This window comes from Mauremys mutica, chromosome 3 (genome assembly GCF_020497125.1).
Source record: "Mauremys mutica isolate MM-2020 ecotype Southern chromosome 3, ASM2049712v1, whole genome shotgun sequence".
In the NCBI taxonomy this organism is placed as follows: domain Eukaryota; kingdom Metazoa; phylum Chordata; order Testudines; family Geoemydidae; genus Mauremys; species Mauremys mutica.
In genome coordinates this window covers 2,290,959-2,307,947 of record NC_059074.1, presented here as the reverse complement: position 1 = coordinate 2,307,947, position 16,989 = coordinate 2,290,959, and the positions used below count along the sequence as shown (strand labels likewise).

The 16,989-nt window shown below is 57.5% G+C and overlaps 1 protein-coding gene across 3 annotated transcripts in view; it reads right to left on the bottom strand.

The window, feature by feature from the left end:
- FNDC4 (fibronectin type III domain containing 4) overlaps positions 1 to 16,989 on the bottom strand; it is a 40,508-nt gene that overhangs the window by 3,398 nt on the left and 20,121 nt on the right. The window contains exons 2-5 of one of the 3 annotated variants that reach the window (XM_045009782.1): positions 11,076 to 11,191; positions 10,243 to 10,447; positions 6,261 to 6,350; positions 2,147 to 2,280 (exon numbers count right to left, since the gene is read on the bottom strand). In XM_045009782.1, coding sequence (XP_044865717.1) covers positions 2,147 to 2,280; positions 6,261 to 6,350; positions 10,243 to 10,447; positions 11,076 to 11,191 — 545 coding nt within the window. Of the gene's footprint in view, positions 1 to 2,146; positions 2,281 to 6,260; positions 6,351 to 10,242; positions 10,448 to 11,075; positions 12,507 to 16,989 lie in introns of those variants that run through there. The other 2 variants (XM_045009780.1, XM_045009779.1) reach the window with 2 other exon arrangements.

Here is a 16,989-nt window from a genome sequence, read left to right as displayed (position 1 = left end):
TGGGCGATTTCTGGGAGTTTCAGGTGGAAGATGCTCAGATACGCGGTGATGGGCAGCCATATGAAACCCTGAGACAGACAGATAGGAACTGCTTGTAACACATGGGGATGGAGTTATTTCCAGGCCATTAGTAACCAGGGAGAATGTTAAACAGCATCTATTAGAGATAAACATTTTAATATCAGCAGGCTGTGAGAACTGTCACCAAAGAGTTGGCTGAGGATCTCTGGCTGCTGATGTTCATTGTTAATAACTCTTGGACCACTAGAGAAATGCCAAATGACTGGAAGAGCCCGAGTGTTGCGCCAATATTCAAAAAGGGCAAGCAGGATGATGTGAATAGGTCAGTCAACCTGATATCACTCCCAAGAGACTAATGGATAAGCTGATATGGGGTCGTACGGACTGTGTCATACAGGAGGTCTGACTAGATGATCACAAGTGGTCCCTTCTGGCCTTGTACTCAAAGAAGAATGAGTATCTGAGGGAGCAGGCAGTGTGCTTGTGGCTGGAGGTGGCAATTATCATCCCCTAGAATCATAGAATGTCAAGGTTGGAAGGGACCTCAGGAGGTGTCTAGTCCAACCCCCTGCTCAAAGCAGGACCAATCCCCAACTAAATCATCCCAGCCAGGGCTTTGTCAAGCCTGACCTTAAAAACCTCTGAGGAGGGAGATTCCACCACCTCCCTAGGGAACCCATTCCAGTGCTTCACCACCCTCCCAGTGAAATAGTGTTTCCTGATATCCAACCTAGACCTCTCCCACTGCAACTTGAGACCATTGCTCTTTGTTCTGTCATCTGCTATCAGGGACGGCTACAGCTTTTTTGCTGCCCCAAGCAGCAAAGCAGGGAAAAAAAAAAAGATAAAGCCCATCAGCAGCACTTCAATGGCCGGTCCTTCGCTCCCTCTCTTCCTCTTCGGCGGCAGCTCAAAGAGGAAGAGGAGAACTGAGGGACCCACCGCTAAATGGCTGCCAAAGACCTGAACGTGCCGCCCCTTTGTATTGGCCGCCCCAAGCACCTGCTTCCTTCGCTGGTGCCTGGAGCCGGCCCTGTCTGCTACCATTGAAAACAGTCTAAAGTGCCATGGAGGTAGGGGCTCCCTTCCACTGGCTGCTGCCCATGACTACACTAAGAAACAGTCCCTGCCCCAAACTGCTTCTTGTCTTAAGAAATCTGAGGTCTCTTACCACATGACCACCCCCAGTGCCTCACACACACAGACTCCATTCCCATCTCCCAGTGCCTCACACATCCAGTCCCCATACTACCCCAGTGCCTTGCCCACCAGATCCCAACCCCCAGTCCCACCTCCAGTGCTTCATACACACACCCCATCCCCCAGGGCCTCACACCCCCAGTGCTTCATACACACACCCCATCCCCCAGTCCCTCGCACACCCAGACCCCACCCCCACCCCCAGTGCTTCATACACACCATCAGTGCTTCATACACACACCCCATCCCCCAGGGCCTCACACCCCCAGTGCTTCATACACACACCCCATCCCCCAGTCCCTCGCACACCCAGACCCCACCCCCACCCCCAGTGCTTCATACACACACCCCATCCCCCAGGGCCTCACACACACACAGACCCCATCCCCCAGTCCCTCGCACACACAGACCCCACCCCCAGTGCTTCATACACACACCCCATCCCCCAGGGCCTCACACCCCCAGTGCTTCATACACACACCCCATCCCCCAGTCCCTCACACACACAGACCCCATCCCCACCCCCAGTGATTCATACACACACCCCATCCCCCAGGGCCTCACACACACAGACCCCATCCCCACCCCCAGTGCTTCATACACACACACCATCCCCCAGGGCCTCACACACACACAGACCCCATCCCCCAGTCCCTCACACACACAGACCCCACCCCCACCCCCAGTGCTTCATACACACACCCCATCCCCCAGGGCCTCACACCCCCAGTGCTTCATACACACACCCCATCCCCCAGTCCCTCACACACACAGACCCCATCCCCACCCCCAGTGCTTCATACACACACCCCATCCCCCAGGGCCTCACACACAGACTCCACCCCCAGTGCTTCATACACACACCCTATCACCCAGTGCCTCACACACCCAGACCCCACCCCCAGTAACCTGCTCCCCCCATTACCTTACTGTACAGTAGCCCCCCCGTGGGTCGCTCCGGCGTGCTGTGCTCTGAGGACGGCTTGGCCTTTTCCTTGTTGTTGTTGGAGTCATTGTCCTTGATAATGTCATACTGTCTGCAGAAAAGCGCAATCACTGCTGCAGGGAGAGACAGCCATGGTTTGAGGGGGTGTCCCCAACATTGTGCTCAACACCACCCCCTGCCCACAACACCAACCCAAATACCACCTTCTTCCAACACCGCCATCCCCCAACACCGTGCCCTTCCTGCAACTCACTATCTCTAACCCCACCCCGGAAGTACCCTGACACCATCCCCCCCCAACACCACCCCTCCTCACAACTCCCCTTCCCCACAACTCCCCCAGCAGCCCACCTTTCCTCACAACACCTCTTCCCTACATCTTCCCCAACACCCCACCCCGAAACATCTCCCTCCCCACAACACCCCCAACACAACCCCTTGCCCACATCACCCTAAATACCACCTTCTTCCAACACTGCCATCCCCCAACACTGTGCCCTTCCTGCAACTCACTGTCTCCAACACCACCCCCCTGGAAGTACCCTGTCACCATCCCCCCCCAACACCACCCCTCCTCACAACTCCCCCATCACCACCCCTCCTCACAGCTTCTCTTCCCCACAATGCCCCATCTTTCCCTACAACACCTCTTCCCTATATCTCCCCCAACACCACCCCTCTTCACATCTCCCACATATTGCCCCAAATACCACCTTCTTCAAACAACACCATCCCCCCAACACTGCTCTTCCCCACACTACCTCTCCTCACATCTCCCCCAACACCACCCCCTCTACATCTTCCACATTGCCCCAAATACCACCTTCCAACAATGCCACCACCCTTCCCCACATCTCCCTCAACACCCCACCACACCTCCCTGCACCACCAGCACCCCACCTTTCCCCACAACACCTCTTCCCTGCAACACCCCCAACTCCACTCCCTGCCCACAACACCATCCCAAATACCACCTTCTTCCAACAACACCATCCCCCCAACACCATGCCCTTCCTGCAACTCACTGTCTCCAACACCATGCCCCTGGAAGTACCCCAACACTGCCCCTTCCCCAGAACTTCCCCAACACCATACCCCTTCCCACAACTCCCCCCTAAAGTATTTTTCAGAAAGGCAGCATGGCTTGATTTTAAGACATCAAGAGATGAGACTCCACCGCTTCCTTGAGAAACAGCAAAGAGTCCTGTGGCACCTTATAGTCTAACAGAAGTTTTGGAGCATGAGCTTTCATGTACATGCATGAAAGCTCATGCTCCAAAACGTCTGTTAGTCTATAAGGTGCCATAGGACTCTTTGCTCCTTTTGCAGATCCAGACTAACACAGCTACTCCTCTGATACTTGACACTTCCTTGAGAGTTTGTCCCAGCGACTCATCGCCCTCACTGTTAAACATTTGTGCTTAATTTCTCCTTTGAATTTGTCTGGCTTCATTGGTTCATATTTGCCTTTTACTGATAGACCAAAGAGCCCGTTAGTACTGGGGGTTTGCTCCCTACCAAGGTAATTAGATAATTCACCTTGTAATCTTCAGAAATCTGCAGAAATTACTGGGCAGGTTCTCTAGCTTGTGTTATGCAGGTCAGACTAGGCCAGTGGTCCCCAACCTTTTTCGGCTGGCGGGTGCCAGACGATGAGCCATGGAAGACTGTGGCGGCGGACGAGCATCCGCTGAAATTCTGCCGACAAGCGGCAACGTCACTAGGCGTCACTGCCGAAATACCGCTGAAAATCAGTGGCATTTGGATGATGCAGCTTGTCAGCGGCATTTCAGCAGATGCTCGTCTTCCGGCCAGTACATGGGCGCACTTAGACACCCTGGCGGGCGCCATGGCACCCACGGACACCGTGTTTGGGACCCCTGGACTGGATGCTCATGAGAGTCCCTTCTGGCCTTGGAATCTGGGAATCTCATGTTGCCTGTGTAGGCTGCCCCAAAGAGCCCTCTCCCTCTTAACCTCTAAGCCCACCCAAGCCCTGGTTCTGAGCTCTGGTGTCCAGCCGGAATCTCTCCTGCTGCTGCACTGGCCACACTGCATTGTTAGCATTGCTCCAGCCCCCAAGCGTGCGTCTGCGTACTCAGGCTGCGAGGCTCGCACCCAGCTGCAGTGTACACCAGCGGCGGGCAAACTTTTTGGCCCGAGGGCCACATCGGAGTTGCGCAACTGTATGGAGTGCCGTGTAGGGAAGGCTGTGCATCCCCAAACAGCCTGACCCCCGCCCCCTACCCACCCCCTCCCACTTTCCACCCTCTGACTGCCACCCTCAGAACCCCCCACCCATCCAATCCCCCCTGCTCCTTGTCCCCTGACCGCCCCCCTCCTGGGACCCCCACCCCCTCTCCAACCCTTCTGGTCTCTGTCCCCTGACTGCCCTGACCCCTAGCCACACATCTCCACCCCCTGACAGCCCCCCCCCGGGATTCCACCCCCCTATCCAACCGCCCTCTGCTCCTCGTCCCCTGACCACAGCCTCCCAGGACCCCCCACCCCTAACTGCCCCCCAGGATCCCACCCCCTTATCCAACCCCCTCCTGCTCCCTGTCCCCTGACTGCCCTCCCAACCCCTATCCACATCCTTGCCCCCTGACAGGCCCCCCGGGACTCCCACTCCCAACCCTCCCTGTTCCCCATCCCCTGACCACCACCCCCAGAACCTCTGCCCCATCCAACCACCCCCTCCTCCCTGACTGCCCCCCAGGACCTCCCGCCCCCTTACCAGCAGCAGGAGCTCACAGCCGTGACACCTGGCCAGAGCCAGCTGTGCTGCCCATGCTGCCCAGCGGGAGCGGCGGGACAGAGCGCGGCCCGTGTGGCTGCGGGTGAGGGGGGACAGCGGTGGAGGGACCAGGGACCAGGCTCCCCGACCGGGAGCTCAGGGGCCGAGCAGGATGCTCCCACAGGCCAGATGTTGCCCACATCTGGTGTACACAGACCCACACTGTTCATGTAACTCTCTTCTGAACCCTTTCCAACTGGTCGCAATCTTTTTTGAAGGGTAGGCCCAGAACTGGACACAGTATCTAGCAGTGGTCCCACTACTGCAAAGTGAAGAGGAAATAACACCTCCTTACTCTTGCTTATACGTCCAAGGATCAGCAGAGTCCTCTTAGCTACAGCACCATGCAGGGAACTCAGGCTCTGTTGGTTATCTGTGATCAGGGTCAACTGACTTTCACGAAGTCCAGCCCCCTGCGCTCTGACAGGACCAAGTAAACCTAGACTGTCCCTGACAGGGGTTTGTCCAACCTGTTCCTAAAAATCTCCCGTGATGGGGATTCCACAATCTCCCCTGGAAGCCTGTTCCAGAGCTTAACTATCCTCAGAGTTAGGAAGTTTTTCCTAAAACCTAATCTAAATCGCCCTTGCTGCAGATTAAATTCATTATTCTTGTCCCACCTTCAGGTCTCAAGTGTAAGCTTGAATGTTTGTCTCTCTTACCAACAGACATTGATCCAATCAAAGATATTACTTCACTCCCCTTGTATCTGTAACTTCCTGGGTCCGACACAGCTACAACCACACTGCATACGGACTTTGCAGTTGTCTTTACTGAATTTCATCTTGTTGTTTTCAGACCAATTCTCTAATTTGTCAAGGCCAATTTGAATTCTAATCCTGTCCTCCAAAGTGGTTGCAACCCCGCCCAGCTTGGTGTCATCCACAAACTTTATAAGCAGTCTCTCCACTCCATTACACAAATCACTAATGAAATTACTGACTAGCACTGGGCCCAGGACTGACCTGTGGGATATACCCACCCAGCTTGAGAGCAACCATTGACAATGACTCTTCCAGTACAGTCTTTCAACCGGTGTTGCACCTACTGTAGAGTAATTTCATCTAGCCCTGGGTTGTTATGAGAACGTCACTGGGGACTGTGTCAAAGCTTTACTAACACCAGGATATTTCATGTCTACAGCTGACCCCAACCCACCAGAGCCACAGCCCCTTGCACCTCCTGCACCCGCCTTCACCCAACCCCATATGGAATCCAGAGGGGCCAGAGGCCCACAAGGTTGGACCCTGGGTGGTGGCCAGTGAGCACTGCCCCCCCCCACACACTTTTCCTCACCTGCCCACATGAGCAGCACAGTCACGATGATGACAATCTCCCCGGTCTGGAGCTGCCGCTCCTTGTCCAGCCCTTCCACAGTGATGTCCCCTGCAAGACAGATGCTGAGCAGTGGGGTGTGGCCCGGCCTGGTGGGGCTGTCAGGCTGTGCAGCCCCCGCCAGGCTGCGGGCGGATGAGAAACCCCATCCAGCCCAGGCACAGAGCCAGAGGAGACTCCAGAACCGCAGAGGGCCAATAGGACACAAGTGGAGGAAGGGGAAACAGGGCTCTGGGTTTCATCCCCTCAGCTCCCAGCAGTGTAAAGGGCAGGGGACACCTGAGCCAATCAAACCTTTGCTGCTTCAGAGGCACCTGGGGCTGGTCAGAGGCAGCAGCCTGGCCAGGCTGGACTGATCCCGGGTGGCCCCTTGTGAGTTAAAGCCTCTTCTCCTTTTCCTGGGAGATGGGGGTACAGTTGGGGGAGGTGTGGGCTCCAGGGAAGGGGGGGCATATACCCACCAGCCAGGGGGGCCTGGGGCATGGCTGTGTCTGACAGGCCTGTGTGTGCTGGGGAGCAGTATCCCCACAGATCTGCCTACCTGCCATCAACACTCCAGCGTGTGCCGCCCACCCTCGGGGCACACACCCGCCTGCCTAGCAGCAGCTCCTTGGTTTCTGTTTTGGCCTGGGATGACGATGTACCCCCTGCTCATGTCAGAGTCCCGGGGTCAGTGCCAGGCCCTCGGCAGCTCGCTGGGGAGGGCGGAGGCTGCGTAGAGAGGTGGTCAGTGTGCTGTACAAAGAGCGGAGCTGCAGCCTGGGAGTGTGAGTTTTCTAGTGCATTTGCCAGGGTGCTAAGCAAGCCAAGGTTGCTGTAGTCACGCCTGCAAGCTGTTTAACTGCTTTGAGTTTTACATGTCACTGCCTGGTGCTCTCTGGGCCCGTTTAGTCCATTGAGACTGACCCAGCCAGGGCTGCAGAGTGACACGGGGAACCAGAGAGGGGTCAGGGGTCGGCGAGGGCAAACACTGGGGTGAGACTAGGGACTTGGGATGGCACCTGGAGGCATGGTGAAAGCACTCCGTGCTGCCCCCTTTAACACAGGTCAGGCCAACCTGATCCTGTGTGGACCAAACGCAGGCGCCAGTCCACACCCAGGCTGGCTCCGGCCCTGCAGAGAGCGGCACTGGCCTGATGGCACTGGCTGCCCTTTCAGAAACCAGCCAGTTTACCCAGAATTCCTTTTTCTAACAGGGAAGCCCATGGTGGGCATCTCCCAGCCCAGCACCCCCGCCAGGGGGAAGAGGACTGAGCCCGCTGGCCCCTGAGAGAAGCCACTGGGGAGACAAGCAGGGCAGGGCTGTGAGCCACTGTCTGGAGCGGGAGAAGGACGAGGGCTGAGCCTGTGGCTCCGGAGTTGGGGCTGAGCTGTCCGCCCTGCACCGGGCACCTGCCCCGGCCAGCTCCTCCCCTCGGCGACAGTGCCCACAAGGAGCGTCAGCACAGCTTGCCCTCCCCAGCAGGGCGTGGGGCAGAGCGAGCCCCGGGCTGCAGGGGAGGGATGGGACCCAGCCGGGCCAGAGATGCTGGAGAGTTTCTCTCCTGCCAAGGGCCTGCAGCAGCCACAGGGCAGGTTTAACCCCTCGTGGGCCCTCCCAGGGCCGGTGCTTCCATTAGGCGGCCCTAGGCGATTGCCTAGGGTGCCAGGATTCGGGGGGCGGCATTTTGCACGCTCCCCCCGTGGCGCGCAGGAGCTTCGGGTTCCGCTCCCGTCGCGCTGCCGAAGAAGGACCCTCCGCCGACGTGCCGCGGAAAACCGTAGCAGGCAATTGAGCTACCGCCGACGTTTCGGCAATGACTGCCGCTGTCGCCTGCGGCATTTCGGCGGAGTGTCCTTCGGCGGCGCGACGGGAGCAGAACCAGAAGCTCCCACGCGCCCCGTGGGGAGTCCACAAAATGCCACCCCCGAATTCTGTCTACGGTGCCAGAAACCCTGTCACCGCTCCTGGGGCCTCCGCCTCCCCAGTGTCACATGCCCGGGGTCCTTGTGACTGGCTGCACCAGGCTCTCACAATCCTACCACCCCTGCCCAGACAAGGAGCAGCGAAGGTGGGTCCTCCAGGCCTGCCTAGAGAGGCTTCAGGGAAGCAGCCAATCAGAGCGCAGCAGGCTCAGTTAAAAGGTGCTGCAGGGGCTGAGACCCCAGTTGCTGGCTGGGAGCAGAAGTGGGAGGAAGGGTGGGGTGCCTGTGACACTCCCCATGTGGGGGTGCCTGGGAGAGACCCTGCTCAAGCAGGGAACAGTCAGACACCTCAAGGAGGTGATTGGACAGAGTGAGAAGCAGCCCAGGGAGGCAGCAGTGACCATTAAAGGAAAGCAGCACGTGGCTGCTGTCTATAGGGACCCTGGGTTGGGAACTTGGGACCCAGAGTAGTGGGCAGGCCCAACCCCCCCTCCCCCCGAGGAGTGGCCTAAGCCCCAAGGAGGGGAGAAAAGGCATCAGATGCCCAAGAAAGGGGCTTGGAGTTTAAACAGGGCTGGGGCTGAAGACCCTGCAGAGGGCCAACCATTTGCTGGACTTTGTTACCCTGGAAGGGGACTGAACCCCAAGGAGTGACCTGGCTGGAGAGCAGGGGCAGTAAGAACTGATTAGGGCAGAGTCTCCAGGCAGGAAGCTGGGGGCCCTACTCTGTGCCAGGGCAGGCAGGGATCTCGAGCCCAGGAGAACTGAGCACAGAGACAGGGCTACAGACATTCACAAGGGCACTGGGACAGGCCCTCATGGACCTTCTCCCCTGGAAGAGGTTCATCCATCCGTTCACCTATTAACCAAGTGACTTGGGGGGTGGGGGGGCTGAGCCGCTGAGGACCTGCCTGACCAGGGCAACAGCCAAGGGGTGCCGGCTGCACAGAAATGGGAAGTGCAGGATCGCACCCAGCCGACAGGAGGTGTTCACCAGAGGTGAGTGCACCCTGTCACTTTCCTGCAGCAGGGAAAAGCGCTCCACTCTCAGGACTGACCCTCTGCAGGGAGCTGGAGGGAACAGAGAACCTGGTACAAGCCCCCTGCAGCCCAGCACGACAAGGGAGCTGGTCCCCATCGCTCTGCCCCTGCTCCATGCTGCGGGGAGCTTGGGTGATGTTAGCAGGCAAGGCTGCGTGCCAGGCAGTGCTGTGCCTCTCTAGGATGGGCTTTCCCAGCAGCGAGGGGCAGCTTATCACCTTCACCTCTGTTGCCTTGCTGCAGGATTTAGTGGAGGAACCCATGTGGGTGCCACCCCACGGCAGGACGCCCCTGGGCTGTGCAGCAGGAAATGTCTCTCTCCCACTCCCCCCTCTGGCCTTGTGTCTCCTGTGGGGCGTGGCTCCACGTTGGGCAGGGGCTTGCCTCTGTTCTGCCTGCTGGCTGTAACACCAGAGGTGCCATGCTAGGTCCTGCCGTGGGCTTTACTCCCTCTCCTTTGGTCCTGGGGCCTCCGTTCCCAACACTCCCAGACTGATAAACCTGCCACACTGGGAGACGGCGTGAGCTACTGGAACAGCCTTGTGGTTCAGGCTGTGTCTCCTTGTCCCGCACTGAGCAGCTCGGCCCAGGAGCCCTGAGCGTGCAGCAGGGAATGAAAGGCTTCTGCGGAGGCACCTCTCCAGTCCCGGGCCCAGCCCCTGCCAGGAGCCCCCAGGTGGCTCTTTCCAGCCCCTCTGCAGTGCCCCCCCTCCCCTCTGCTCCTTCTGCCACCTCACCTGGGGGCAGGCTGAACAGCGAGAGGTCTGACTTGACCCAGTGCTACTGTATAGCTCAGCACTGCAATACAGCACCAGCCCTAGTTGCCCCCATGGGGATTCCCACGTGGCAGCCCCGACTCCCCTCAGTTACCAGGACCTGTCTCCTGCTTCCGTGGGTTGTGGGGCCCTGCAGGGCATTTTCCTTGCAGGGCCCAGTGACCAATCTCCCTCCCAACCAGAGCGTGTGGCAATGGCACAGCGTGGGCTCCTGCCCTCACCTTGGTTGGAGCTGTTGGAGGGGAGGCGATCGGTCTCTTTCAGGGTCCGGAAATGGACCCTCTTGCTGGCCTGGCTCTCTCCGTGCAGGCCGATGCTCTGCACCTGGATGATGTAGTCTGCGTCCTCCGCCAGGTCCCACAGCACGCAGGCCCGGTTTGTGGTGTTCACCTCCCGGATGAACCGCTGCATTTGCCCGTCCTGCCGCTGCCAGAGTCGGAGAGAGACAGTCAGTCACAGGGAGGGCTCCCCTGCCCTTCTGGAAACAGGTTAGTGAGGGCAAGTGGCCAGCTCGGGCGGGTGGAGGCATGGTGACCTCTGAGCTTCTGCCCAGCCCCAGCTCCTCGGAGACTCTGCTGGGCCATTCACGTGCGGGGCGGGGATGATCCTGTGAATAGCAGTATTTCTAGAGTACCCCATGCCATTGTACAGTCACAAGGACAAACTCCTCCCTCGCAAAGCCCTGCCTGGAGGGGAGACCCCACCCAGGGCAGCAGGGAGGGGATGGGGCTCAGTACAGGGCTGGAGCCCGAAGCAGACATTTTGTAGAGAGGGGTTTCAAGGTGGGGGTGGCCAGGAGGGTGGGTGGGGCCAAGTGAGTCCTGCCCCTTGGAGGCCCAATGGCCTGCTGGCCCCAGATAGGCTGATGAGATGGGTGGGGTCAGAGTTCATCCCCCCCCAGCAGTGGGGTGGCCAGAGAAGGAAGGAGCCTGCATAACCCATGGCCAGCACTGCTCATGGTGCATCCCTCGGGTGGGGTTGGGTTCCCGGGAAAGCCCTCCCGAAGGGAAGGGGAGGCAGGGTGGAGACACCTTGGAGGCAGAGCCTGGCGTACCTGCTGTGAGATGGCATAGCCAATGATGACATCTCCCTCCGGGACATCCCAGGAGACAGTGGCAGAGTTTGCCTTCAGGTGCGTAACCGTCACGTTGACTGGGGACGGCGGCCTATCTGTGTGAACCGGGAGGGAGCAGAAAGCCAGTGTGCAGGAGAGGGGACAAGACAGAGAGATCACTCTGTGCTCTATACAATTACTGAGCTGCTGAGTTGCCTGGGTCCCAGCTTGCAACCAGCCTGTACAACAAACAACATCTGAGGATGTCCTTAACAACAGCCCGTCTGCCATGCGTCTGACTGGGCTTTGCAGAGTGAGCAGGCTGCATAGCCAAGCACCTAGATTTGGCCTAATCTTTTGGAGAGGCAGTGAGGCTAAGTGCAGAAGCCATGAGCAGGGCTGATGAGGGGGAGACAATTGTACCAGGGCCTCAGTTCAGGCCCCCCAAAACAGCTGTAGCGTCTATGTAAAAAAGTGAAATAGGAGGGGGTGGGGCCCCAGCGAACATGATGCACACCAGCAGCCCAGTTTCCCTCAGCTGGTCTGTTCATGGTCTCCCACGGCAGAGACGTGGGTTCTATTCCCTGATCTGACAGGCGAGACCTTCTGCAGCCCCTGAGAGCTGATCATAGGATGGAGGGACTGATGCTTGTCCGCCTCCTTGCTCAGTGATAAGGGTGTGAAGGGCAGAGAGCTAGGGACACCTGGTGCCCTGATTCCCAGCCCAATGGACCTCTCCCTAGGCCGAACGGGGAGCCCTGCCATTCTCCAGGCCAGGGCCATCCTCTGCTGAGCCAGCTGGAAAGTGGCCACTTTGTGCTGGTGTTTTCTTTTCCGATCAGTAGAAATTGTTCCCTACAGAGGAGGGCTGAAAGGCTGCAGAGTCCGGGAGTTTGCAGTGCCCAGGAGGGGGATGTGCAGTCCGGGTGAACCCCAGTGTTGGTGGATGCTATGGCTTCCATGTGACAGGGGTGCAAACCCAGGCCACGCACGAAAGCAGTGGAGGATGACTGCAGCTGAGAGCCCTGGCAGCCTTGCCCACTCCCAGGGACGTTTTAAAGCACATTACAGTTCCAGCGCCACAGTTGAAAGGTCCTGTAAAAGGCAAAAGCCTGATGCAGCCACTTCCAGTGCCTCTCCCATTGTTGGTTGTGGGCCTGTTTGCTGGGGGCTAGAGAAGATGTGGTCCCTGCCCATCTCAGGAGAGTCCTTTAAGGGCTCCCTGAGCTCCCTGACTGCCTGAGGATTCCCACTCACTGGGTTTCCTGCAGGGCCCCAGCCTCACCATGACAGGTATTCACAGCTCAGGCAGGGCATTGCTTTTCCTTCACCCTGATTTTGTTTTCACTTCCTGAATAAACTCTTAAATAGCAGCAGAGAAACTACCACAGCAGCTTTCGCAGCAGGTCTCTGTCCCGAATGATGCAACGCAGCAACAGAAACAGCCAAAGCCAGCCTCCCTTAGGCCTTGGGAGCGTCGCGTATGTGCCTGTCTGCACACCCATGCACAAATCCCATCCCTACCAGCATGCACGGATGCTAGTGCATGCCCAGAGTGACAGGGCACAGAGCTGTGCCTCTGAACATCCAGCCCAGCCGGTCCTGGAGCAGAGGCTGCATGGGCGTGAGGTGATGGGAGGAGCATGACTGGCAGAGGGACGCATTGATCCAAGAGGACCCAGAGAGATTTGAAACAAGGGCAGGGAAGAGCCTGAGACTGGCTGGAGAGACGCAGCAAACCCATTAGTAATCCCTCAGCCAGCCCAGCAGGGACTTTAGGACACAGTGCAGGGTGGGGTCGGGCATGTGTCATGGCGCAGGCAGCTGAAGGGAGTGAGAGCCGAGGCGGTAAAGCCACTTCTTCTCCAAACAGGCCTCTGCATCTACCTGCCTCACCCTGGGCAGTGGGGGCTGGGTGAGGTGACTAGCATCCGTGCGTGCTGGTAGGGAGGGGATTTGTGCCTGGGTGTGCAGACAGGCACATGCTCCAAGTTGCCCAAGCACTAAGGGAGGCTGGCTTTGAAGCCCTGTTGCTGTGTTGCATCGCTCGGGACAGAGACCTGGTGCCAAGCTGTGCTGGCCCCTGTCTGGGGCTGCGCTGTGCTCAGTCCTCTGAGCCCACAGGTCACCAAGGACTCTGGCGCGGCTGCTGGGCCCTCCTGCATCCTGCAGCCCAAGGAAGGAGACCCTCAAACTCATTATGGCCTTGGGCCCTCCCAGGGCTCAGCCAGGCAGGGCAGGGATCTGTGCACTCTCACCCCGGGCACCCCACCTCCACCCATGAAGTCATGCGGGCCTGAGGCTATGGGGTAAGGGCACTGCTGCTCGGGCCTGGAGAAGGCACATGGGAGCAGGCCCTGTGCTCTGTGACTGCCTGGAGGCAGCCAGGAAAGCGGGGTGAGGGGGGTGTGGTGCTCCCTTTGCTATTTAAGATTTTTATTAATGACCTGGAAGAAAATGTAAAATTACACAACAATTGGGTGAATGGTAAATAATGAAGAAAACAGATACTGATTGATTGGGAAGCTGGGCACAAGCAAACAATGCCTTTTAATACAGGTAAATATACGTTTGGGAATAAAGAATGCAGGCTGTATTTACAGGATGGGGGACTCTACCTGGGGAGATAGTGACTCTGAAAAAGATTTGGGGGTCATGCTGGATAATCAGCTCAGCATGAGTGCCCAGTGTGACGTGGCCAAAAGGGCTAATGCCACCCTTGGATGTGCAAATGGGAATCTTGAGTAGGAGCAGAGAGGTTACTTGGCATTGGTGCCACCACTGATGGGACATTGTGTCTGATTCAAGAAGGATGTTGACAGTGCTTAATTTGTGCCAGGGCTGAGCCCCGGGCCCCTCTGGGCCTGGCGGCTCAGAGCCCCGGCCCCTCTGGGCCTATGTAAGAAAATCGCTAGAGCCCCAGCACCTTTCTCATTACAGATTAAGCGCTGGGTGCTGGTAAAGGGGAGAGGGGTTAGAGAAGAGCCACGCGATGGATGAAAGGATCAGAAAACCTGCCTGGGAGCTCCTAGAGTCTATTGCCCAGCCTAATTAGCTGAACAAGGAGATGGTTAAGGGGTGTGTGAGGCGGTTTCTACCCCCCACAAGGCCTGAGTAGGTAAGAGGCCATTAACTCTGTGACAGCTGCACCTGGAAGAGAGTTGCTGATATGCTCTAAGGGATGGTGAAGCCCAGCTGGGCAGGGGCAGGCTGTGCTAGTATGAAACCAGGAAGTCGCGCACAAGAGGAGGCTGTAGGAAGGAGCTCTGCACTCGTTCCCTGCCAAGAGACAAGGAGGTGGCCGCGCGGGCGTGAGTCCTAGGGTCCTGCCTGGACAATACAGACTCTGGCAAGAACCGGAGAGCAGGTGAAACTCTGGTAACTTGGCCGGGGGGGGGACCGGAAGATAGAGAGGAAGGAGCCCAGGGAAACAGCTACAGGGTCTGAGTGTGCAGCTGGTGTTGCTAGACACAGGGTCCCTGGGCTGGAATCTGGAATAGTGGCCAGGCCTGGGTTCCCCTACTGGCCCCTGGGGAGGTGGCACATTCAGGGGAGTGGATTGGAAGACTGCCTGAGACAGCTTGTGCGGGGGGGCTTTGTTACTGCGGGAGGGGAGGACTATAGTGAGCCGGCTGAAGGCCAAACCACGAAGAGGGAGCCCCACAAGTTGAGAGAGGAGGGGGCGTCAGATGGGTTGAGAGCTAATCCCCAGGCGACCCACAAGGAGGCGCCCCAGTGGTGAGCAGTAAACCTGTGACAGGGCGATTGGATTACAATCTATCGGTACCTGCGTGGGGAACAAATAGTTAACAATGAGCTCTTCAGTCTAGCAGAGACGGTACAACACGATCCATGGAAATATGGCATACATTGTTTTAATGGGGAGGGGAGTTACCCACTGGGACAATTTCCCAGGGGCCGTGGTGGATTCTCCAGCACTGACCATTTTTCAATCCAGATTGGCCGTTTTTCTAACAGCTGCTCTAGGAGTTACTGTGGGGCAGCTCTCTGGGCTGTGTGATACTGGGGGCCTGTCTGGCCGGGGGATACTCCCCGTCCAGGGCTCTATACAAGTGCCTCGCAGGCAGGCAGGCCGGTTAAGGGTCCACCTCACGCAGACATTGATGCCAACATTCACTGGCTGCTCTTCTCAGGGTCTGTGTTCGTTCTTGCTGGCTTGCTGTTTATTCAGGGCCACAGTGTGACACACATGAGCTCCCCCCATGCTTGAACAAGCGAGCGCATGGGTGCACACACACTCATTGCTGAGCAGGTGCTCATGAGGAGCCCTCTTGCAGTCCAGGGATAGGCATGTGCAAAGCTCTCCCCCCACCCCCTCGTGCTGTGCCGTGCCGTGCCAGGTGCTGTGCTAGCATGAAGGAGGCCTGGCTCAGCCCTGTCCCAAAGAGCTTGCAGTCCAAGGTGACAAAGAGGAAGGGTGGGGAGGACTGTGACGCACACCGAGGCTTGACCAGGGAGTCCCCAGAGGCCCCGTCAGTATCAGGAGACCCCTCTCTCTAAGTGGTCTCAGTGTCACTAGATGGGACAGAGCACCACACCCAGGAGGTGTGTGGGTTACGCTTACAAGACAGGAGGGTGGAGGAGGCAGCAGGAAGATTTCAGCAGCTCACAGCCACTATGCACCTCCCCTGCCCGGTGTAGGGGGGCGGGTCAGACCCCTGTGGAAGCCCCAGGCCTGGGACAGATGGGTGAAGAGCCCCAGAAGCTTCAGGGGTGAGGTAGGGGCTGGGCAGGTGTGGGCAGTGGTGGATTTAGAGTGTGCACAGCTTCATTTTCGGGGGCTCCCCCTTGGGACTGAGCCAAGAAAAAGAACATTCTGTCTTATCTCCCTGCCCAGTTTTCATTCTTTTTTTCTTCATCCTCCTCCATGGTACACCAACATCTTGAATACTGTGTACGGATGTGGTCGTCTCATCTCAAAAAAAGATATACTGGCATTAGAAAACGTTCAGAGAAGGGCAACTAAAATGATTAGGGGTTTGGAACAGGTCCCATATAAGGAGAGATTAAAGAGGCCAGGACTTTTCAGCTTGGAAAAGAGGAGACTAAGGGGGGATATGATAGAGGTATATAAAATCATGAGTGATGCGGAGAAAGTGGATAAGGAAAAATTATTTACTTATTCCCATAATACAAGAACTAGGGGTCACCAAATGAAATTAATAGGCAGCAGGTTTAAAACAAATACAAGGAAGTTCTTCTTCACGCAGCACACAGTCAACCTGTGGAACTCCTTGCCTGAGGAGGTTGTGAAGGCTGAGACTATAACAGGGTTTAAAAGAGAACTGGATAAATTCATGGTGGTTAAGTCCATTGATGACTATTAGCCAGGATGGGTAAAGAATGGTGTCCCTAGCCTCTGTTTGTCAGAGGGTGGAGATGGATGGCAGGAGAGAGATCACTTGATCATTGCCTGTTAGGTTCACTCCCTCTGGGGCACCTGGCATTGGCCACTGTTGGTAGACAGGATACTGGGCTGGATGGACCTTTGGTCTGACCCAGTATGGCCGTTCTTATGTTCTTATAAGTAATGGAAAGTAAATGAAAATAAAGTGAGGTACCTTAATAGGGGTAGGGGGTTGTGGTGTGGGAGGGGGTCAGGGGTGCGGGCTCTGGGAGGAAGCTTGGGTTTGGAGTGCGGGCTCTGGGCTGGGGCAGGGGGTTGGGGTGCAGAAGGGGGGCAGGGGGCGGCGCTTACCTCGGGTGGCGTAGCTCCCGAAGCGACCAGCACACACACTGCACCAGCAGCGGCTCCTAGATGGGGGGGTCTCTATGCACCGCTGCCCACAGGCACCACCCCTGCAGCTCCCATTGGCTGCAGTTTCTGGCCAATAGGAGCTGCAGAATTGGTGCTCGGGGCAGGGGCAGCATGTGGAGACACTCCCCAACCCTC